The sequence below is a fragment of the Mauremys reevesii genome, unplaced genomic scaffold (genome assembly GCF_016161935.1).
Source record: "Mauremys reevesii isolate NIE-2019 unplaced genomic scaffold, ASM1616193v1 Contig1, whole genome shotgun sequence".
Taxonomy (NCBI): Eukaryota; Metazoa; Chordata; order Testudines; family Geoemydidae; genus Mauremys; species Mauremys reevesii.
The window spans coordinates 1,171,553-1,196,055 of NW_024100715.1; the positions used below are offsets into that span (position 1 = coordinate 1,171,553).

At 53.9% G+C, this 24,503-nt stretch overlaps 1 protein-coding gene across 1 annotated transcript; it reads left to right on the top strand.

Moving 5' to 3' along the window:
- Positions 1-2,923: 2,923 nt before the first annotated feature.
- On the top strand, positions 2,924-23,924 carry LOC120392481 (tripartite motif-containing protein 10-like). The gene is made up of 8 exons (XM_039517262.1): positions 2,924-2,933; positions 6,482-6,897; positions 10,142-10,237; positions 12,651-12,881; positions 15,675-15,697; positions 19,666-19,781; positions 21,204-21,236; positions 23,345-23,924. The coding sequence occupies exons 2-8, from the start codon at positions 6,487-6,489 to the stop codon at positions 23,860-23,862; spliced, it is 1,428 nt and encodes a 475-aa protein (XP_039373196.1). The 5' UTR covers positions 2,924-2,933; positions 6,482-6,486; the 3' UTR covers positions 23,863-23,924.
- The last annotated feature ends 579 nt before the right edge of the window (positions 23,925-24,503 follow it).

Here is a 24,503-nt window from a genome sequence, read left to right on the forward strand (position 1 = left end):
AACAGCCACTGCCTTTTGTTTGTTTGTTGAAAAGGAAGACAGTGATATTGCATTGGCAAATTCCCCATAGAAAGAAAGAGTGGAACAAAAGAATAATAAAGGCACCTCAACTTTTCCTCATGTATGGAGGAGAGTCTTATAATCTGCATCCAGATCTCCTCCAATCCCACCAGCTGAAAATTGTTCCCCTTTACTGCAGCTCTGTAACCATATGGGAACCAATCCTGTCTGTGTTCTGTGCACGTCCAAAATCCCTGCTGAATGACCCGCCCTGGGAGCGTTACCAGTGACCCAGGGCTGCGGCGGAAGGAGGGTGCAGGTGGGGGGAAAAGGGGAAGCCCAGAGCTGGGGCAGCACAGGGTGTGTGGGGGAGAGCCCAGGGCTGGGGTGGCAGGGGGTGGGGGTTGAGGGAGGGGAGGAGAGAGCCCAGGGCTGGGGCAGCAGGGGGTTGTGGCAAGGAGCCCAGGGCTGGGATGGGGGGCAGCCAAAATTTTTTTTGCCTGGGGTGGCAAAAAACCTAGAGCCGGCCCTGCGGCTACCCGGTGATACTGGGAGGAGGAAGGCCTTATCTGCAAGCTCTGTGAAGCAGGGATCTGTCTGCAAACTCCAAAGCCCAGTGTCAATGTGCTCCAGGGCTTCTACTCTACACATCGATGGTGTACTGGGTGCTTCCGTCTTGGAGCTGGAAGACGTGGATGGTGTTTGCCCCTTCCCCAGAGATGAACCCCAGCACCCGCCCGTCGCTCTTCATCACCATCTTGGTGTTGTCCTAGATGCACTGGGGCTCTCTGGAGAACCCATTCTGTGCCCGCTCCAAGCAGGACTTCAGCCCTTTGGTCATCTCCCTCCAGCAGATCATCTTGACCATCACTTTGTCCAGGTTCTCCAGGCTCAGCACCAACATCCCACTGGGTAACTTCTCTACTGGACTGTTAAAGCTGGGGAGCGGCACTTCATAGCAGGGCACCCCATGGCAGTAGGAGACCTGGATGTTGCTCTCGCCCTGGCCTGAGACAAACACCAGCTGCTGCCCCTCGCAGCGGGTCACCAGCTGGGCGTTCTCCTGCAGGCAGCCGGCCTCCTGGCTGATCGTCAGCAGCGTGTGGTCCAGACACTCCTCCATGGGGCGAGAAAGGCCACCCAGGGACGCCAACCGATTCCGCACCTTGGCGATGTTCTCCACGCTCAGCACCCCCGGGCGGGTGGAAATCAAGGCACAGGGATCCATCATCGGTCCCTCGTGCCGGTCCCAGGTGCCGGTGGAGAATGGGAGTGGATGGAGGCTTGGTAACTAACACACTAGCTCTGAAAGTGGGAAGGGTCATGGGGTCTGAGATCTCCCTTTGAGGCACAGCTGAGATGAGTGTGTGGAGGACTCAGCCTCGCTGGGGGAATGGAGCCGGTGGAAAATGAAACGTTGGGTCTGATTTCAGTTACACTGGAGCAATTCCACTGGCTTCTCGATTTACACCAGAGTCACTGAGATCCGAATCTGGCCCTGATCTCCATCCCTAGGACTCCTGAGTTCTAACCTGTCTCTGGAAGACCAGGGGGGTCTGGTGGGTTGGAGCAGGGAAGGATGTGGGAGCTGGGAGCCAGGACTCCTGGGTTCTGTTAGGGTTTGTCTACACCTGAGGCCCAATTTGAATTAAGTCCAGATGCAAATGTAAAACGCAGTTGCTCTTCCTGACGCCGCCTAGGCCGCTGTCCCTGCAGAATCGCTCCACGGTTCTACAAGCCCGTTTCTCCTCCCCTGCCCCGACGGGCAACAGAAACCAGGACTCTGTTACCCTTGATGGGGAAATGGAAAGTTAAGGGTGGCCGGGGAGTGCGGGGGGGCTTGGCTACACCCTGAGGGATTTAGAAACAGCAACCGCCTGGCCAGAGACACAGGGAGGCGGGGCCCTCGTCCATTTCTCTGGCTCTGTCTGTCCTCGTACATTAGGCACTGGGAGGGCGGGTAAAGGTGGCAACTCAGGACAACGGAGGAGCTGGTCACAGGGTTGGGGTCTCCTCACTCCTGACCCACAGCCTCTGCTAGCCCAGCCCCCCCAGCTCTGCCGGTGCCCCTCACTCTCGACCTGCAGCCCCATGCAGAGCTAGGCTAGGCTAGGCTAGCAGGCAGCTGCGGGTCGGGAGTGAGGGGCACCGGCAGAGCTGGAGGGAGCCCTGGGCTGGAGGGGGTCGGGGGTTAGAAGCTGGGGACGGAGCCTCCCGGCCTTACGGCTGCTCCTGTGTCCAGCGGAGTCTGAGTGGGGGAATCGGGGTCCCTGTGAGATGATTCCTCCGGAGCAGGGACTGAACCCGGCCCCCTGCGTCCAGCCCGTTTCCTCCTCGCGCGGTGACCTGGCTCCCGGCCCTGGCACCGGCCCAGCTCTCACCACAGATGTGGGGCTGCCCCGTCCCAGCCCGGGGGCCGGGCCCAGGCTCCCTCCCCTGGTATCTGTGTCCGGAGGGGCCGGGCTGGGGGGACGGTCACAGCCGGGGGGAGCTGGGGCGGGTCAGCCCCGCGTGGAGCCAGCCGGGCCCCCCCCAGCGCTGAGCGCCGGTGACACGCGGCGATGGTTTGATGCACAAAGGAGCCGCTGACCCGGCGGGAACGAGCCCCGGCCCGGGCCCCGGGCGCCTCAGAGCGGCTGAGCCGGGGGCCCCGGCGGGCTCGGGGCGGCCCCGGCCGGGATCACGGGCCCGCGGGCGGGGAGGAGGCTCCACTCCCGGCTGCTGCTCGGGGCCGCTGGGGAGGGCAAGAGGCAGCGGAGGCCCCGCCCCGCGCCTCAGCGCGTCAAGCGGCGCCTCAGACCCCTGAGCCCCGCCCCTCCCTCGCCGCTCGGCGCGAGCTCCCAGCCCCGCCCCCTGAGCGGGCGGGGCGGGGCTCAGGCCCCGTTGCCGCTCCCAGCCCCGCCCCGTCCCCTCCCCCCGCGCTGAGGCTCCGGGTCGGGCGGGAGCCGGGGGTGGGGATAAGGGGCAGGGAGTCCTAGGGACAGCCGGGGCGGTCAGGGCTCAGCAGGGGTCTGTCAGGGGACAGGGAGCGGGGTCTCTGGGGGCGGTGAGGGGACAAGGAGCCGGCTGGGTCGGGGATTCTGGGGGCAGTGGGGGCAGGAAGTGGGTGGGGTCGGATGGGGCAGGGCCAGGCTGTTTGGGGGGGCGCAGCCTGCCCCACCCTGCAGCTCATGCAGCAGCTATCGCACAGAGCACCTCTCCCCATTCCGGTGCTGTGGCTTGTGGGAAGGGGGTGGGGGGTGTGCGGCATTCTGGGTCCTGTCCCAACGCCCTGTGATGAATCGGTTCCCATCCCAATATTTCCTGTGCTTCCGTCCACATTTGGCACCGTCTTTCAACGTTTTTTACACTGCGCGCTCTGTCTTCCCTTTCGGTCTGTGGGACTGGATCCTGAACTGCTGAGGAATATGCTGACGCGTCTCGCCAGCAGGTCATGTTTGGCAATCGAGTTACTCCTTGAGATCCAAACTGACAGTGAGGACTTGTGGCATTCATGGACGTGCTCATCACCGTGGAACGCCGCTTTGGGGCTCGGGAAACAAGCACTGAGTGGTGGGATCACATCGTCATGCAAGTCTGGGATGATGAGCAGTGGCTGCAGAACTTTTGGATGAGAAAAGCCGCTTTCATGGGACTGTGTGAGGAGCTCGCCCCCACCCTGCGGCGCAAGGACACGAGATTGAGAGCTGCCGTGCTGGTGGAGAAGCAGGTGTCTATTGCAACCTGGAAGCTGGCAACTCCAGACAGCCACCGATCGGTCGCTAATCAGTTTGGAGTAGGAAAATCAACTGTTGGAATCATGTTGATCCAAATTTGCAGGGCCGTTAATCGCATCCTGCTCAGAAGAACCGTGACTCTGGGTAACGTGCATGACGTTGTGGCTGGCTTTGCACAAATGGGTTTCCCTAACTGCGGAGGGGCGATAGATGGGACGCATATTCCACTTCTGGCACCAGCCCAACTAGCCTCTGAGTATGTTAATCAGAAGGGGTATTTCTCTATGGTTCTCCAGGCACTTGTGGCTCACCGGGGGTGCTTCATTGACATTAACGCAGGCTGGCCCGGAAAGGTGCATGACGCACGCATCTTTCAGAACACAGGCCTGTTCAGGAAGCTGCAAGCTGGACTTTTTTCCCAGTCCAGAAGATCACAGTAGGGGAAGTCGAAATGCCCATTGTGATCCTTGGAGACCCTGCTTACCCTTTAATGCCGTGGCTCATGAAACCCTACACAGGGAGCCTTGACAGCAGCAAGGAGCAGTTCAACAACAGGCTGAGCAGGCGCAGAATGACTGTGGAGTGAGCTTTTGGCCGTTTAAAAGTCCACTGGTGCTCTCTGTATGGGAAGTTGGACCTGGCCGATGACAACATCCCCGCGGTTATATCTGCGTGCTGTACCCTCCATATCATTTGTGAAGGGAAGGGGAAAGATTCGCTCAGGCATGGAACTTGGAGATTCAACACCTGGAGGCTGAATTTGCACAGCCAGAGAGCAGGGCTATTAGAGGGGCCCAGCGCGGGGCTGCAAGGAATAGGGATGCCTTGAGGGAGCAATTTGAGGGTGAAAGCCACCAGTGACGTTTGGTGCCCTGCACGGGAGTGAAGTGCAGTGGTTCCAATGTTAGTAGGAATCTGTCTTTGCTAAGCTGATTTGCAGTGCCTGTTGCTTTCCTGGGCTAAGGCATCTTTTTCTTTATGCAATAATAATGTTTTCAAAGCCAAAAAATCCATTTATTGAAAAGAAAGACAATTGCTTGGGAAACGGAAAGGGCAAGGGGGTGGGGAATGGCACAATCACACATTTGTGTATGTCCTATTATCCTACTCGGCCTTCCTGTCTGGAGTGCTGTGCAATGAGTGCTGCACCTCGGGCTGGCTGTACTGCATGGTGATGGGGGGTGAGTGCAGTGGGTGAGGGTCGTAGTTTTCAGGGCTGGGTGGTGAAGCTACAGGTGTGGGAGGCAGCTGGTGGCAATAAGAACCAGGATGTTGGGGAAAGTGGGTTGGCGGTGACATGGGGGCACAAGGGAAAGTGTTGTGAGACAAGGGCTGCAGGGGGCGCGGTACTGCTCCGTCTGCATGGCTACGAGCGCCTGCATCGAGTCCGCTTGGTGCTCCAGGATGCTCATCAGCCGATCCCTGCTTTCTAACTCAGAACATGGCCACACTGGCCAGGCACGTAGAGCGCTCTGACTCCGCGGCTAGAGCGCTCCTGGTTCTCCACCTCGGTGAGTGTAATAACGTTTGATGCGCCCCCCGCTGGAGCGCCACGGAGCCAGTGTGGACGCCCTGGTCTGTTAATGCGCTCTGATCGGCCTCCAGAAGTGTCCCACAATGCCTGTTCTAGCCACTCTGGTCATCACTCTGAACTCTACTGCCCTGCCCTCAGGTGACCAACCGTCAGTCCCACCCTTTAAATTCTCTGGGGATTTTGAAAATCCCCTTCGTGTTTTCTCAACCAGGCGTGGAGTACAGTCTTTCCAAGTGACCATGCCTCCACGCGCCAGGCGATCCCCCGTATGGAGCAATGGCGAGGTGCTGGACCTCATCAGTGTTTGGGGGGAGAAAGCTGTCCAGTCCCAGCTGAATGTAGTTGAATGTTTCAAATAAATTAAAAAGTGGATTGAACATGGCACTCTATAGTTCTGGATTTTTAATTTAATTGTTTAGATAACTCGTAGAAAGTTTTTTAATGTTGCAACATACAGTAATAATAAAATTACATCTGTTATTTGTATTAGAAATGGATCAGCTTAGACTGAGAACACCAGAACTTTGGCAAAGTTCCAGTCCCAATCAAACTAACATTGCAACTCTGATCTATTTCTAATTCCCATCAGATCCTGTTTTGAAATTTAAAATATAATTTCTAACTATGATGGCTGAAGGAAAGTATAATGGCATATTTTGAACATAATTCTGCCAATACTGTTGGCCTCTATAAAGTTTTTGGGGGCATGGAAAGAGGGATTTTATGACTGGCTCTTTTATTTAGCAAATGCTTGTATCTCTTCAAGAAGGAGTCCGGTGGCACCTTAAAGACTAACAGATTTATTTGGGCATAAGCTTTCGTGGGTAAAAAACTCAGTTCTTCAGAAAGCTTATGCCCAAATAAATCGTTAGTCTTTAAGGTGCCACCGGACTCCTCGTTGTTTTTGTGGATACAGACTAACATGACTACCCCCTGATACTTGTATCTCTTCAGTGACATGATTTACTTAATTCTGTTTGACTGCATGAGGAAATATTTGTTTAAAGTCTAATCTGTACAAAGGTAGGAGTTCAATATAGTCATTATTTTATATCTCTCTCTATCTCCTTTATATTTTCTCCTTTCCAGAACTGAAGGATACCAGGGCCCAGCGAACACATTCACGACAGATCAGCAGGCTGCTGCAGAAAGGGCGGAGGCCAGCTTCAGTCGGGGATAGACACATTGCTGAGCAAAGTGAAAATGAAACTTACTTTCTTATTTCTCGTAGGTGCCATGGCCGCAAGAAGCCAGGTAAAAGATCTCCAAGAGGCTGTTATCTGTTCCATTTGCCTGGCTTCTTTTAACGACCCGGTGATTCTCATCAAGTGTGGGCACAATTTCTGCCGATCCTGCATCACTCAGTACTGCAAGGACTTCAAAACCTCCCCCCCGTATCCCTGCCCTCAGTGCAGAGAACCCTTCCGGGAAGGGGAATTCCAGGCTAACCGGGAGCTGAGGAATGTAGTTGAAATAACCAAAAAAATCCCAGAGCCAAGAGGGAAGAAAGCGTGTGAAAAACATGAAGAGCTTTTGAAACTCTTCTGTGAAGTGGATCAAACCCCGATCTGCCTGGTGTGCAGAGAGTCCCGCAGCCACAAAGACCACTCTGTGCTTCCTATCGAGGAGGCTGCTCTGGATTACAAGGTAAGAATTAGTCATTTTTTTTCATTTGGGATATATCCCAGCCCAGACATGCTCAAACAATCAGAACAGAGCCATCTGAGAAATATAAAACCAGCAACGTCATAAAACTAGCTTCAGAAAATGACACGGTAGAAAAGCAGAAGGGATTTTATACAGGAAGAATGTTGTTTGTAAGGCCTGCTCTACATACAGTTTTTGTACAGATCTGTGCTGGAGAGGGGTGGGATTTTTTTTTTTTAAATAAAATAGTTATATCAGCAAAGCCCCCGGGGTGTGTGTGTGTGGGGAGGGGAGGGGTCAGGAATTGGTTATGTGTAGGCGGAGGGGGGAGAATTATTTCTCAGGCCCACTTAGAAATGCCAAGGCCGGTGATATATAAAAACATGCCCTGGATGAGAATGTGGTTCTGTGAGACTGCTCAGAAAAGTCGCAGCGATCATGAGCACCTGTGCAGTGAGGTGTGTGAACACCTGTGCAGTGAGGAAGTGAAGCCTCCGTCCAGCCCGTCTTTAGCTTAGTTACCCTGTCCGGGAGGCCTAGATTCACAGTATTTACTTAGGTGCCTAAACCCCAGTTGGAGCCTCCACTGCAATTCACAAAACTCCTGCTGAGCCCTGTCGATGCCTAAACTCACTCGGCATCTGTGTGTTCAGTAACTAGTTCCCTCAGCACCTGTGTTTCTGCTTCTGGCCCTGCTCACTGCTGCCTCGCTCAAGGCAGCTAGGTGCCTGTCTCCCACCTGAGCCCCAGAGATGAGCAGCCTTAGGCCACCTAACTCCTGTGTGAGGCCTAGTCTGGTAGGTGGCCTGAGGCCCCTCAGGTGAGTTCACACACACACAGAGCTCTCCCTTTAGCCCAGTGTTTAGAGCACTCACCTGGGACATGGGAGGCCACGGGTTCAAGTCCCTTGTCCACCTGGTGAGGAGCTGGGATTGGAACAGGGACCTGCCACCTCTCTATGGGATGTGCTGAGGTGGGGCTCCCTCCATCTCTCCTGCTGAAGCTGCCCCACTGGGGATAAATACTTAGGCCTTGGCTACATTTGCAAGTTAGAGCGCATTAAATCAGCCCCGGGTGCCCTAACTCCCGACGCGTCCACACTGGCAGGCACTTAGAGCACCTGGACTCTGTGGCTGGAGCGCTCCTGGTAATCCACCTCCACGAGAAGCATAGAGCTTGCTGTTCCCCGGCTGGGTGTCAGTGTGGACGACATGTTGCATGACTGCGCTGTGACTGGCCTCCGGAAACATCCCGTAATCCCCTGAAGCCAAGTGGCCACTCTTGTAGGGTTACCAGACATCTGTATCTTCCCAGACATCTCCGGCTTTTTAGTCCTTAAATTGCCGTCCGGGGGGGAATTTTTAAATATCTAAAACTGTCTGGGAAAATACGGACGTATGGTAACCTTAGGTAACATGAGGGGAAGGGGACCCCGAGTGGCTGCAACTTGCAACTCCCAGGTTCAGGTCATTGGCCGTAGGGGTCGGCGCCACGAAGGTTTCCTGCCAAGCCAGCCGGACGGCGATGGTCAGGAGCATTTCCCGGGAACCCCACGGTCCACAGCAGCCTCCCTCCTAGTCCTGCGGGCTGGGAACGGGTCAGGTCGGGTCAGGGGGGCTCTCTGCACGCTGCCGCGGCTCCGGCAGATCCCACTGGTGCTTTTCCCTTTTCTCTGGGAGCCACAGAGCTCGCGCTTGTGGCGGTCGCAGCACGTGGAGACCCCTCGGCTGCCCCGATCCTAGGAGCCAGAGGGACCTGCGGCAGGAGGGGTGAGCAAGCGAGTGGGTGGGGTGAAGAGACGAGCGGTGAGCCAGCGGGTGGGGGTGAAAAGGCCAGCGGCAGGCAGCGGGGGTTGAAGAGGCGAGCGGTGAGGGAGCCAGCGGCGGGTGGGCAGGCGAGGAGGCCAGCGGCAGGCTGGGGGGGGGTGGTAAAAAGGCTAGGGGCAGGCGGGTGGGGGTGAAAAGGCCAGCGACGGGCAGCGGGGGTTGAAGAGGCGAGCGGTGAGGGAGCCAGCGGCGGGTGGGCGGGTGAGGAGGCCAGCGGCAGGCGGGAGGATGGGTGAAAAGGCCAGCGGCGAGCAGCGGGGGTGAGGCGAGCGGTGAGGGAGCCAGCGGCGGGTGGGCAGGTGAGGAGGCCAGCGGCAGGCTGGGGGTGAAAAGGCCAGCGGCGGGCAGCAGGGATTGAAGAGGCGAGCGGTGAGGGAGCCAGCGGCGGGTGGGCAGGTGAGGAGGCCAGCGGCAGGCTGGGGGTGAAAAGGCCAGCAGCGGGCAGCGGGGGTTGAAGAGGCGAGCGGTGAGGGAGCCAGCGGCGGGTGGGCGCGCGGGGGTGAGGAGACAAGAAGTGACAAGCCAGCGGCAGGCGGGGGTTCTCGGGGCGGGCATGGGGGTTTCTGGCAGGGGAGTGAGGAGGTGAGTGGTAGGTGAGCGGTGGATGGGGGACTGAGGAGGGGCGGCAAGCCAGCGGCAGGCCACGGGGTGAGGAGGGGTGCAATGGCAGGGCCAAGTGGGGAGGGGGCGGGATCTGGGGCAGAGTGGAGGCGAAGTCGGGGAGGAGCAGGGGTGGACTGTGGGCAGGGCCACTACCTCCCCGCTCCCCCTGCTGGTGGAGTGTCCTCTTTTTTGACTGTTCAGATATGGTAACCCTAACTCTTGTCAGCGTTATGAACACGGCTGCAGGCATGGGGATCTCCTCCTTCCAAGCTCCATTTCTGACAGCCCCCATGCTTATCTGCTCCGGGACACACAGCAAACTGTGGAATGCTCCTGCTGCAGAGGCAGGCGTGTGTGGGGAGGGGGCGGGAGGGGGCTGATGTCGGGTTTCGCCCTTCCTCCTGCCGCTGTCTGAACTCACACGACAGCATGCTGACACACTCTGCCCCCAAACGCACAGCCCCTCCCCCCACATACACACAACACACTCCCTACCACAATGCACTGCTCTCTGTGGTGTTGCAAGAGCGGCAAATGTGGCCACGCACTGCGCTTGCAGCTGACAGTGTGAACACACGGCAGCGCTTTTCCTGCTGCTGTCTCCGAGAGCTGGTTTAACTCCCAGAGCTCTGCCCTTTGGGAGTCATTTGCAGGAGAGAGAGAGAGAGAGACCGTGAGCATGGGAAGGACTGTACAGTCATGTGGTTAGAGCACTCACCCATTTTGTTATGTATTTGAGATACTTGAAAATGTAAATAAATGGGGAAAAAACCCTCCAAAAACAACCAAAACTAAACCAGTTTTTCTTTCGTTAGGAACAAATTCAGAGACATTTGGAGAGTTTGAAAAAAGAGAGAGACGAGATTCTGTCGTGTAAATCGAGTGGGGAAAATACAAGCCAGGAACTACTGGTAGGTGCCGTTCTTACTCAGAGGCAACCGTGCCCTGGGACGTTATTGATACTCTGCTTAGTCTAACGGAAGAAGAACAGTGAGCAACATCTTCCCTTCCATGGAAGATTATTGCTTATTTATTCTCCTTGTAAAGAAAAACTGTTCTGCTTTAATCGAGTGTAAACAGAAAAATGGAGCATTACGGAAAGAGTTTTAATCATTCCATTATTTCCATTGATAATGTGAATGTAATTTCTTTAGCTGACAGTAGTTTCTCCTTTACTCTTTCAGCTAGAGCTGGTCGAAATTTACCAACCGCAAAAATGTCCTGTAGGAAAATGGGATTTAGTAAATAAATAAAAATCAGTTTTTTGACAGGAAATTTCACAATGAACAAAATGTTTATTTTCATTTCAAATTGAAGTTTTCATTTTGGTTTTAAAGAGCTGAATTTTTTTCAATATTTCAAATGTTTTTTATCCCTTTGTTTCCCCCATTTCTTCCTTTTTGCCACTGATACAATAACATGAATAATTTTCAAGTTTTTTCTCCTAGTTTTTCCCTTTTCTTTTTGACAATTTTTCTAAAATGGGAGAACTTTTGAAGAGTTCCAGACAGAATGGAATAAAAGGAAACAATAGGGTGGTGGTGGAAATGGACATTATTTTATTACATTTTAGAAAAAAGGGGAAACAGAAATGTGAATTTTTTTTCAATTTATTTCATGATATTTTACAAACAAATTAAAAGTTGTCCCATTTTAAACCCTGAAAAATTGCAAAAATTTTTTTGAAATGTAAACATTTTTGCAAATTCCTTCCCTAGTTTTTGGCTTTACTGTCAACGGACAGAACTGTTGGCATATGAGCCTGTTTGTGAACCTGAGATAGAATTTGTGGGTTTGACTTGTGATACTCTGACATCCTCACTAATGTGTGTGAAGGACAAAGGACAAAGACACGGTGTGTGGCTTCTGCCTGGCTGGCTGGGTTTGTTAGTATAATGGGAACGGATATGAACAGATAAAGTGTTAGAGGGTAGGTGGGAGTGTAACATATGAGGACACACACTGGAAGGCTGCCTGGCTCCTCTCTCAAGCCAAGGTCAAGCACAAACTTACTCCTCATCCCTCCCATGTGGCACAGAAGAGGTGGGATGAGGACCCCAGACTCCCGACCCTCCAGAACGGAACAGGACCATAAGTTGTAAGGGGTGTGACTAGGGGCGCGCACTGCAGGTATATGTGGACCTGCTAAGAAGGAGGAATGGGGAACGGGGACACAGGCAAGGCTCTGCGGCATCAGAGCCAGGAAGGGGACACGGGGTAAAGGCTCTGTGGCATCAGAGCTGGGAAGGGTGATACAGGGTAAAGGCGCTGCTGGCGTGTGGAGCTCTGGATATGCTTGATTGGAACTAACCCCAGTAAATGTCGCATTTCCTGCACTTTTGACTTTTTGGTCTCCTGCTTTCTGGCTGCGTGACAAGAACCAGGGGAGGGCTAAGGGAAACCCTCAAACAATAACTACAACAGAACAGTGCGGGCAGCCGCTATAGAAATCTGCTGCCCCGGAGAAGGCTGGTCACTTAACACCTGACCAAACCCCACTGAAGTCATTGGAAAGACTCCCGTTGATTGTGGTGAGCTTTGGAACAGGCCCTAGCGATATCGCTGCTGGACGTTGCCGTGAAGAAGATCTGGGTTCTAAATATGATGTAAGTTTCTTGCTCCTGGGGTACCAGGTGCTAGAGAGCTCCAGAAAGAACATGACTTGGTGGGCTTCTGTCCAGTTCACACGCACGTTTCTAAGTGCCCTGCAAACTCAGATTTGCCCATGCAAATAGGTGTCTTGCCAGCCACCCAGTTTCTGCTCAGAATCCCTGTGTGGGTTAAAATTGGAGATTTATGATGTGACCAAATGTTTGTATCCTAAACTGTGCATTCAGAACTCGTCAGAGCAATTGTTGGGGCTCTGATTTTGAAGCCAGTCTTAGAAACACGGCCCTATTCATCTAGGTGTATTTTGTGGGGAGAATCTCTTCCCCAGTTCAAGTCTAGCACTTCCGAGTTTGGGTTCTACTGTTTGCTCCCCAGAAGTAATCCTTGCCTGTCCCGTTCTGGATCCCACACCTGCTGTCCTTCCTGTTATTTGAAGGATCTGGTTTTCTAAACACCACTGATAACAGAATATCCTAATAATGCAAGATAGATTCATAGTCTAACCACCAGTTAGGGTTCTTCAGAATTCATTGGAAAATCATCTGTCTGCTGAGCACAGAGTTTGTTCTCCATAACATATCAGGAGTTAAATTCTACGGGGTTGCAATGACATGCTCCCATGTGCATACATAAGGCTTTACAAAATGTCCCATAACTCACTCCGTGTTCCTGTCCTTGACCCATGATTTCTCTGTTTGTATCTCGTCATTTCAGAAACAGCTAAAAACTGGGAGGCAAAAGATTGTGGCTGAATTTCAGCAACTGCGCCAGTTTCTGGAGGAACAAGAGCGACTCCAGCTGGAAGAGCTGGAAGAGCTGAAGAAGGAAATTGAAAACAGGGGGGATGAGTATGTTGCCAAACTATCTGAGGAACTATCCTCTTTCAGTTCCCTGATCAGTGAGATGGAGCAGAAGCGCCAGCTGCCGGCAAGTGAATTCCTGCAGGTGAGATGGTGTTAGAAACACCCCAGAACCTTTCTCAGGGCAAGAAAGTCTCCTAACCCTTCACTTTTGGAGTGTAGGAGTGTGTGACGTTCCCCTGGTGTTATCTGGACCGGTGATCTGCTAGGTCACTCCAATCCTCGACTCTGGGAGCGAGCCTTGCCCTGCTCCACTGTGAGAACCCCCACTCCTGGGCTGTTCACGCACAGCCGCTGGCATGTAAACTGCTCCCAGCTACGTGAGGGAGCACTTTGGCCAGCCACTGCTTGGATTGTGCAACCGAATGACACTAGCCCAGGGGTCGTCAAGCTTTCAGAAGTGCTGTGCCAAGTCTTCATTTATTCACTCTGATTTAAGGTTTCGCATGCCAGTCACACATTTTAATGTTTTTAGAAGGTCTCTTTCTATAACTCCATAATATATAACTAAACTATTGTTGTATGTAAAGTAAAAAAGGTTTTTAAAATGTTTAAGAAACGTCATTTAAAATTAAATTAAAATGCAGAGGCCCCTGGACCAGTGGCCAGGACCCAGGCAGTGTGTGCCTACCCCTGGGCTAGCCAATCTCTCCAGTCCCAGACACAACCCTAGGAACGTCCATCTTGCAGTGTCCAGTTATGCTCGCTGGACACTACAAGCTTATATGAGTTTGTCAGTTTAACAAAGAAATTGGTATGTACCAGGCTTGTTATCCCAAGGGGAGTTTCTGACACGCTTCAAACCAAACACACTGCTTCAGGTAGACTAAACCAACAGATTTATTAACTACACAGATTTTAAGTGATTATAAGTCAAAGCACAAGAAGTCAGATTTGGTCAAATGAAACAAAAGCAAAACACATTCCAAATTGATCTTAACACTTCCAGTGTCCTTACAAACTTAGATGCTTCTCCCCACAGGCCGGTTGCCCTTCAGCCAGGCTCTCCCCTTTGATCAACGTTTCAGTCGCTTGATGTGGTGTCTGTAGATGCAGGTGGTAGAGAGAGGAAGAGCCTGGCAAACGTCTCCCTTTTATCATGTTCTTTCTTCCCTCTTGGCTTTCCCGCCCAGTGTCCTAGGCCAGTGTCCTTTGTTCCTGTGAGGCTGGGCTGGGTTTGTCCCATCCGTGCCCTGATGAGGTGTGAACTGCCCCTCTGCTCCTGGAGAGTTTTGCTTGGGCTTGTTTTAAGCCACGAGGACACATTCTCAGCCATATGACTATATACATAAACTTACAACCTATAACATCACTGTAACAACAATGCTCAGTGCATCATGAGCCTTCTGAAGACACCCGAGATGACAAACTTTGCACTGGATACCCCACAATCATGTTATAAGGATGAACATGGACATGCAGGGTGTTCCCCCGAGGTACAGAGCATCACAGAGTGAAAGGTCAGAACATACAGTATTGCTAAAATATACATTATTTTTCTTTAAGGGCTTGATAAAATGCCCATTAAAGTTAATGAAAATATACTTCTGGGGTACAGTGGGCATAGGATCAAGTCCTAAATGAAAAACATTCTTCATCTGAATTCTAGTTAGAGAAGGCTCCTCCAAAAATGGCAATCTCTGAATTCTGTTCTCCCTGTCTCATAATGCCAGAACAAAGGGAAATTCAATAAAATTAGGTGACCAATTAAAAAACTGATCCAATGAATACTTTTTCACACATCATGTAATTAGACTGTGGAACTCATTGCCACCGGATGTCGTTGAGACCAAGGATTTAGCAAAACTCAAAAAGTGAGAGACTATTTCTGTGGATAACACAATATTCAGAGTGATATTAAACCTCATGTTTCATTGCTTCAGCCAGTTGCTTAGAGAGAAGGATGAGAATGTGTGAAGCAGTCTTTAATTATAGAAATAGCTAAGGTTGAGGCTAAGATTCCTTTTAAAGCCTGATTTTGCCACTTTTCCTACATATCACAAAAAGGGAAAATATTGGCCTTAAAACTGACACACGAGGTCTGAGGCTGTGGTGATTTTCTCTGCCAGAACTGAAGTTAGACAGGGAAACTGTTTGTTACTTATGGTAGCCTGGACGTGTAAGTAGTCGTTAGAATTCCAAAAGCCTTCTCATGATTTTATTTTTCAAAAAATGCCTCTAAATAGCAAAAAAAAAAAAAGTTAAAAAAAAAGAAGGTGAGAATAAAAAGTAGCTTCCTGGACGTCTCTAGCTGATATCTAGGGTCAGATTCTCTGTTGCGCCCAGTATCTGCTGTGGGCAGCATTCTTCACTCCTCGGGTTTCCTGAATGGAACCTGGGGTGTAGGATGGTGATTGGCCCTGTGTTACTCTGTACCCCACACCCACTGTTCTCACCCAGCCCCACCTTCCTGTGGATGTCAAGAAGCCCACAGGATGGGCCCTCAGAGTGTTTGTGGGCGAGTGGGGAGAGAGTTTACAGCACGGGGGCAGCACAGCCTGGGGGCATCCCTTCCTCTGGCCCCCCTGGAGTCTGCAGGAGGGGATCTTCCCCACACCTGTGAGTGTTAGAAAGATCCTCATTCAGCACATCGCAAGACTGAGCCTTTGATTCCATGTGCCGGGTGGTTATCCACATGTCATTACACAGAGAGCCTGTGTGCCTCCTTATACAAACTTCCTGGGCCCAGCTCCTGCAGTCAGAGCACTTCCCCGAAAGAGCAAAGGCAGCGCATTGAATGTTTTTGTTTGTGTTAATAAATAACCAATAATTTCTCTCTGAACTTCCAACTGTAAAGACAAAGCGAGTCCCCTCCAGAGCAGGAGGGATCCTTAGTGTGAGAGCTGGGACTGAATTTCCTTTTCTCTCTCCCCTCTAGGACATCAAAGGCACCTTGAGCAGGTAGGTGGCTCCTTCTCACTCTCCCTTTCACTTCCCAGGGCAGGGAAGGGATTTTGGACATGAGACCTGGGTCCCCACGGCCCAGCAGTGCAGAGTGTGGGGCTGGTTCCCAATCTCCCTCCGTTACATCTAATCTCGGGGCTGTTGTCATTGTGACCAGACTCCAGAATAGAGCAGCCTGAGAAAAGAGTGATTGACCCACAGACAGGGGTGTTATTTGTAGTGTGGCTGGTGGAATGGAGACCTCAGGGGATCGGGGATGGAGAATGGGTCTCTCATTTCTAGGTCATAGACTCCAAACCCCACCCAGGTTGGTAGGGATGGAAAGTCAGGGCCATCTGATGACTGTTCAATGAGCTGTTTGTTAATTGTTTCTAATTATGCAGTGAGCTCTAGCCGTGTGCTGGGCGTGGCAGGAGATACGATGGCAGAGACGTTCCCTGCTCTGAGGAGTTTATAACGTGCTGTTATCAGTGGTGCTATGGCAGTGCCTGGAGGCTCAAGGCAAACCTAGGGCCCAGCGTGCCGGGTGCTGCACAGACACAGACAGAGACAGTCGCTGCCCCAGGGAGGTTACAGTCTAAAGAGACACAAGAGACACAGGGCGGAGGGAGGAAGGATTAAAATCAATTGAAGGGAACATTCAATGGAGACAAAGTGCTGCACGTTGGGAGGAAAAATCAAACCTACAACTAGGAAATGGGGAATTCACGGGGGAGGCAGCAGGACTGCGGGAAAAGCTCTGGGGGTGGCAGTGGGTCACACAGTGAAGGAGGCGGCAGGGTGATGCTCTTGTGAAAAAGGCAGATGTCACTGTGGGATGCTGTCCCAGGTTGCTGTATTCACCGCAGGTGCTGCCCCCTCCTGGCTGCTCTGGGGATTAGCTCTTCCAGGGCCAACCCCTCCCCTGGCGTCTCCCCCGTTGTCTCTCTCACTCTGCAGCCTCATCTCTCCCCCCAGGAGCTGCAGCTTCCTCTGTGTGACTCAGCCCCCAGCCAGGTCACTGAATGGTTCCCCTGCTGGGGGGCAGAGTCTCGCTGGCCCCACTGCCCAGGCAATGCCGCTCCAGCCGGGGCTGGGTGGGGAATTCGAGCCGCCCACTGCTCCAGGCTCCAGCCCAGGGACCCTGCCACATGCAGGCACCGTCTGCTCCCTCCCTGGGCTGCTCCCCCCTCCCCTCCCACAGGCCTTCGTCTCCCCCCTGCTCTCTGACGGGGGTTAGACCAGGTGACCCTGGCAGCCCCCTCTGGCCCTGTGAGTCTAACACTCCCTCCCCCAGGCCCGGCTCCCAGCAGCCTGTTCTCTGCCTGGGTCCCCTCCTGCCCTGTCGAGTGCACAGGGGGGCTGCAGACTCCTCACTGCAGCCATTTCTGCTGCTACCTGCCTGGCTTTGCACGAGCCCAGCCCCCACCTGCTCAGCTGAGCTTCATCGTCCAGCCAGGGGTCACTGCTCTGGCCTGAACCCCCGTGTGTGGCCTGTCTCCCCAATCTCCTCGTTCTCTGCTTCCTTCACCCTTTCCGGGGCTGATGTGGGGTGAGCACCCAGCACAGGTGTGTTAACAGGAGTGTCAGGGTCAGACACAGGAGGACGTTGTTCCCCCCTTCTTGCCACGGGGAGGCCTCAGCTGGGATCCTGTGTCCAGTTCTGGGCACCGCCCTGTGAGAAGGACGTGGAGAAATTGGGGAGAGTTGAGAGCAGAGCAACAGAAGTGACCCGAGGTTCAGACTGGACGAGCTGTGAGGAAGGTTGCAATAAATGGGTGTGTTCAGTCTAGAGAAGAGGAGACTGAGGCAGGGCCTAATAACAGTCTCCAGATCTGCCTGAGGCTGTTCTGCAGCGAGCGGTGACCACTTGTTCTTCACGTCCCCTGAGGGCAGAACAAGGAGGAATCGGTTTAATTGGCCACAAGGGAGATTTACATCAGTGCGACGGGGTCCCGGGGTGCAGCCTGGCCTGTGGCACTGCTGAGCCCTCCAGATCCCCAGCCTGGGCTGCCTCTCGCCCCGTGATGCTGATGTCGAGCTACAGGCCTGACAGGCCCCGCGCTGACACAGACACCTACGGGCAGGGACCCGCCCAGCCGTGTTACATGGCTCATCCCCCAGCCATTGACGAACCAGCAATAGAAGGCGCCAGCCAGTTCCCCCCAGCTCCAGCCCTGCCCCCCAGAACTGCACCGACTCCCACTGCTCCCGGCTCCCTGGGCAGTGCCGGTTCATTCAGGCGTTTGCCGTCCCCCAGTGTGGGGTGGACACACACTGGCCTTGTAAGCTGAGAACCCCGGAGCTAGTGGACTGACCATTGTATGTATCCAAAGAGCTAGATAAGAACATAAATTATCTTTGAAATGGGTTAGTGGGTCTCAGTCCAGGTCCTGGTACGATGGGCATCTACATCACCACAAGGATTGTCCCTAATTATCTCCCTTCAGTGGTGTACGGGATACGTCAGGGGATCCTGCTTCCCACACTCACAGTACAAGACCGAGGGGACGTTCAGTGCAGCTGAAAGGCAACTAGTGTAAAGCTGGGTGGGGAGCGGAGCGGTGGAAGCTGATCTGTGGGGCTGCTGCTGGGGGCTGAGCACCCACTATTTTTGTTCCACGGGTGCTCCAAACCCGGAGCCCCCACAGAGTCGGTGCTGACGTGTGTCGGGTCCTTAAACTTCACCCAGTTATTCCTGTGTTCAGCCCAATAACTTGTATTGGACTAAATCCCACGTGTGTTGACTAAAGCACCTTCCAGAAAGCCAGTCAGTCCTGATTTACTGACATCAACAGACAGTAACACCTGAGGCTGCCTAGAAGTGGGGGGGGCAGCGTTGCTCAAACCCTGGCCCCACCCCTGCTCCGCCTCTTCCCTTTGACCCCACCCCCTCCTCACTCCTCTCTGCCCCTCCCCCATCACTCACCTTTCAGGCAGGTACCAAGGCAGAGAGCAGAGCTCCCCCACCTTTAAAAGTGATGGGGCCACGGCCCCCCTGTTCTGGTGCCCTGTCCAGAGATGGAGAATCCAGCACTTCCCTGGGCAGTTTCTGCCAATGGTTAATGCACCCGCACTGCTAACAATGTCTGTCTGATTCCCATGGGCATTTCTCTGCCTTCAGCTTCCAGCCATCGGTCCTTGTTCTGCCTTTGTTTGCTAAACTGAGGAGCCCTTTAGTGCCAAGTCTGTTCTCCCCGTGACGGTGTTTGTACCCCACACTCAAGTGCCAGGGATCTCTCAGTGTGAGGCATTTTCACCAGCCCTCAAATCAGTTTTGTGGGTCTTCTCTGCACCGGCTCCACTTTTTCAACGTCCATTTTAAACTGGGGACCCCAGAACTGGATGCAGTTTTCCAGTATCAGTCTCGCAAGAATGAAGGGGAAACGTGTAGGATCCAAGCTGGGATTGGACCTGTTCCTGGGGCAACAGAGAATTTAACCTCCAGGGTCTGCTGAGCTACAGCCATTCACTGGAGTAAAATACATGTTAGTGTTAGGTAAAAAGCAAGTCCTACTCACCTCTCCAGCACCCGAGTTTGTGCGGAGTTGGTATAGGGCTCAGAGATCTGTCAGAGACCAGACAACAATTCGTTGATCAACGGGCTCACACCATCCTTAGCTTAAGAGCAAAGCTTCGGAGTAAGTGTGGCAAGTTTATTAGGGGTGAGCATCAATGTTTATACACAGAAGTAAACAAAGTGATTAACAGATCATAATGGTCATGCATAATCAATCAAGATTCTACAGGATAAAACAGGTTAAAATGTAAATTGGAGAAGACAAAAGAGGAGATGGCTACTTATGGCTACTTATTGGGAGGGGAAGGGTCATGAGTAGTTCGCAGGTCAAAGCTTTTGATTAAAAGTTTCAGACAGAGACATGTAGTCTGAGTTAAGTTTCAGTTCATAAAGAGTTCAGACTCAACATTAGTAAAACACAAACATGAACGAACTCCACAGCGAGTAACACTGGGTTGTTCTTCAGATGCGCGAGAGAGAAGTTTCAGAACCCAGTGGCCTTTTCTTCTGAACTGAAATGGAGAATCTGGGAATCTTCTCAAAGAAATGCACCTCTGGAGACCATAATGAAGGAATTCACAGGTAATAACCAGTCACCTGGGGGATTTTCTCACCTATGTTACACTGATAACAGACAGAGCTGGGGAAATCTCTTAGGGGCAATGATTGTGGATGGAGATTGCCAGCTAATCATTTGGAAGCTATGAATTCCCTACCCAGTTCTCAGTACGGCCCACACACACTGGGGTAGGGGGCTGCATTCGGACTCCCTGGGGGTTTCCTTTCCTAGCAGCTGTGAACATTAACCTGAGCTTGAGCTTCCTGCTGAATTCACTGTTTCTGGAGTATGTTTGTTTGGATTGTTTGGCTGCAAGGCCTCCGGTGTCACCACAGTCCCTCGCTTGCTTCAGAGCAGGGCTGGGGAACCTTTTTTCTATCACGGGCCATTGACCCACAGAAAAAAATCAGTCGCTGACCACTCACCCGCAGGGGGACAAAGAGGGGGTGTGGAGGCTCGGGGCTCCCCCCCCCCGCAGCAGGCCGAGCTGGCAGCCGCGCAGGGATTGCAGAGGCAGTGGCGCTGGAAGAATTTTTACAGTGGGGGAGCTGAAAGCCAGTGGTCCCCAAACATTTTATCTGGCACCCCCCTTACTCCTGTCTGTGCCCCCTCTCCCCAGAGCGGGGGCCAAGACTGGGCCATGGCCCCGGGAGGGGAGGGGCAGGATGGGGTAAGGGGGCTGAGGCTGGGACCACACCTGGGGGCTGGGGCAGAGTCCTGGGTGCGGGGCCAGCAAATGGGACCCCCCCGCGTTCCTAGTTCCCGCAGCTCTTCGCAGAGGTAGGTTCCCCACCCCTGCTTTAGAGATTCTCCACCTTTTACCCTCCTGAGCTGGAGAGAATGAGACCCCCAGGGCTGCCAGGAAGGATGAGCCAGATTTACTGAGTACTAATGATTGAATGCTAATCAGTGACACAGTGTCTGTGTGTTGGTCTGTCTGTGAATGATGTGTTGGTTTCAGAGGGTTTCTCTACACAGCAATTAAACACCTGTGGCTGGCCCGTGTCCACTGACTCTGGCTCAGGAGGTTCGGGGTCGGGTTGGAGCCTGGGCTCTGCGACCCTCTCCCGTCACAGGGTCCCAGAGCCCAGGCCTCTGCCCAAGCCCCAGCATCTACCCCGCAATGAAACAGCCCCATTGCCCCAGCCCTGCGAGCCCACGTCAGCTGCCATGGGCCAGCCACAGGTGTGTAATTGCTGGTAAAACATCTCTGGTCTGTCATGTCACCTTAGGTCATGTCCTTAGTTTTTAATGTTTGGGGTTATTTTATAGTGAGGTGTGGAATGGTTTGTACTGGTCTGAATTGCACTTAACCTCCTTCACTAGAACTTCACAAAGTTTGTTTTCTTTTCATTTTGCTTTTGTGTTAGAACATTAACAATGTGAATATATCCCTAAACACGACAACCTGACATTTCGTCTCTTTCACCCATTTCTTCCTCTAGACTCACTCTCATCTAGACAGCGATTTGACAAAGGTAAATTTCTCCTATCAAAGGGGGAGTGAAAACTTTCCTATGAATTATGGAGGCTCATTGGCAGCACCATAGTTCAGGTTTCTTTTCAGTTTTGCATTTGACAGGAGCTGAGCAACATATTCCTGGTGGCTGCCCAGATCTTTCCTAAAAACAGAAAAGTCGATTCTTTTCTCTGTTTGAATTTAGAATTTGTAACTAGCGGTTGGGGTAACCAGATGTGCTGGGGTACTGGAGAGGGGGCGAGCAGTGTATCTCCGCAGAGATCTAAGAGTTTAAAAATGAGCCTTTTGGAAAGTCAGAGAGGAACATCTCACCTCATTCTCAGAACTCTTTATGCGCATAGATCACATCCCCTGGCCATATTATTAGTATTAGCAAATGCACAAGTGGTACAGTGAAGAATGGGAAAATCCAACATACAAAAATAGACATTTCTGTTTTATCTCTACTTTATAGGTCAAAAGAAAAAATGTTTAAAATGTCAGAAGGGGTTTGGTAGACATCACCTGTTCGCAGACAGGCCAGCTCTCATGAATGAAGCGTGAGGGATGCGATTTCTCAGTAAAATTAAGCCTCGATCATGATCTCACCATAGAGCCGTGGCTTAAAAAAAATATCCCGACATTTGAGAGCTCTAAAAACGAGGCTGAATTTTACTTAGAAATCCTGTCAGCTGCCCTGGGCGCGGCTGGGGCTCCCGCTGTCCCCACCCCAGTGCGGCTGCTCCCCTGCCAGCCTGGGAAGTGGGAGAGGGGCCCCTACTGTAGCCCCCAGGCCTAGGCAGGGTGAAGAGCCCCAGGAGGAGCAGAGGTGGGGCCGTGAGGCTTTATTATGGCCTGGGGGCTGCAGGGGGCCTGAAGTGAGCAGGGGGGTGGATGGGCTGGGGGGGCTGTATTGCTGGTGGGGTCTGAGCAGCGAGGGTGAGTGCTGGGAGGGTGAACTGAGGGCGGTGGGGTCGGGGTGCTGAACTGATGGGGGGTGATGATGGCGCTGGGGGACTGAATTGAGGGGGTAGGATGGGGACAGAGCTGAGGGGGGCTGGGGGACAGGATTAATTGCTGGGCAGGAGATGGGCAGATGTGGGGTGAGAGCTCCTGCAGCAGGAGCCAAAATCCCCTTCTCCAGGACAGGTGGGAGAGTGGGCAGCACTGACTGTCACATGCGCAGCCCTGGGGAGGGGCCAGGGGGGTTCAAACATCAGGAGACTGAGCTAAAACCCACAACAGAATCCTTTAAAATGTCCTGATTGCTGGGCCCTGTGATGTGCTGGGAGCCTCCTGTGCTGCCAGGGTCTCTGATCACGTCTGTGGGGAGAGGTGGGGGCAGGTGGGGAAAGGTTCCAGGGCCTGACTGTCAGGCCCATTCGTGCTGCTCTGTCAGAGCAAAGGGGCCTTGATGTGCCTGGAAACAGTCCCCAGAAAATAGCTCCGGTGCCCGGGAGTCCCCGTCCGTGTGAAGTTGCCACAGGGGCTCCACAGCAACTCTGCCCCCAGCCGTTATTGTAGCCGTGGGCTGGGGCCATTCTGGGGCCAGGGCCGGCCCTAGCGGGGTCCGGGGCGGAAGTGACGGATTCGTCTCTTCTGGGACCGACTGCGCCAGCCAATCGCACCAGCCCGCGGGGCCCCCAAAGCGCAGGGCCCGGCACGGTCGCCCCGATTCGCCCTCCCCAGTGGGCGGCTCTGCTGGGGGCACAGACAGGAGGCATCACACTCTGGCTGCTCTCTGCTTCGCAGCCCTGAGGCCCCTGGAGCGAGGGGCCAGGCAGACTAATGGAAGGACAAAGGTGGCTTAAAACCAGCTCCCTCTGACCCCCCTCGTCTCCCCCCAAGCACAAGGATGGAATCACTGAGACTCAGACTCGGGGTCTGGGGCCTGGCTCAGCCGAGCTGATCCTCTCACTCTGTCCCTGAACTGGCTCTGTCAGGGTGTGAATCCCCCCGGCCCATGGCTGAGATCTCAGCTCTGCTCCCCGTGCAGAGCTGGGTAAATCCGGGAGGGGGGAGGTTGCCTGGTTCGCTCCCCAGCTGGGGCAGGTTCTGTCACTGACACGATCAGACCCTGCCCCAGGGCTGAGCTCTGCCCCTCACGCTCTGATTCTCTCTCTGCAGCGAACGTGACTCTGGATCGAGACACGGCCCATCCCAAACTCATCCTGTCTGCAGATCGGAGAAGTGTGAGATGGGGAGACAAATGGCAGGACCTGCCCAAGAGACCTGAGAGATTTTACACTCTGTGCTGTGTGCTGGGCTGCGAGGGATTCACCTCCGGCCGACACTACTGGGAGGTGGAGGTGGAGGTGGGGAGCGGGGGAGTCAGTGATGTGGGGGTGGCCAGAGAGTCTGTGAGCAGGAAGGGATGGATCCGCCTTAGCCCTGAGGAAGGTTTCTGGGCTGTGCGGTGCTGGGAGGATCGGTACCGGGCTCTCATGTCCGCTGTGCAGAGCATCCGCTTCCCCCCGAGCCGGGGACCCCGCAGGATCCGGGTGTATCTGGACTATGAACAGGGGCTGGTGGCGTTTTTCGATGCTGGTACCGGGGACCCGATCGCCACTTTCCTGCCGGCCTCTTTCGCCGGGGAGAGAATCCGCCCGTTCTTCTGTGTTAGTGCTGGTGCGCGGCTCCTCTAGCCCCCACCCCCTGATCTCTATGATCTGGAGGACTCAGCCCCACCATCCACCCCAGGGCTGAAGTGGGGTGACACTCTCCCCGTAGCTCTGTGGCTGTGGAGGTCTGTGTGTGGCGCTCTAGGATCAATCTCTATGCTCCTGGGAGGCCAACTCTGGTGGGGTGGGGGTCCCACCAAGGAAGGAGGGAGCCCCCTGTGGGAGGGACCCAGCCGAGGGCCAGAAGAGACCCCTCAACTGGGGGAGGGGAGAGCGGGGCTGGCTGAAGGGGGCTGGCTGATGAGGCTGGGGGGAGGGGAGAGCAGTGGGGGCCTGGCTAAAGGGGCTGGGGGACAGCGGGTGGGGGGAGCCTGGCGGGAGAGGGGGCTGGAGGGGACAGCCCAGAGGGCAAACCAGGCGCCAGGCGGGAGAGGTTCCCAGGAGACCAGGGGCAGGTGTCGCAGGGGAAGCAGAGCTGGGCAGGGAGGACCCAGCTGCACAGACAACGTCCTGCCCCTTGGCTTGGGGCGCACAGAGACTGGGGACCCGTCGGGCCCCCCAGGGTTCCCCCAATCAGAGCCCAGGACTGGAGTCCTCTGCTCCCCTCCAGCGGCTCTTCCAGCTGCGTTAGCAGGACACTGGGTGGCGGGTTCGGACTGACGAGC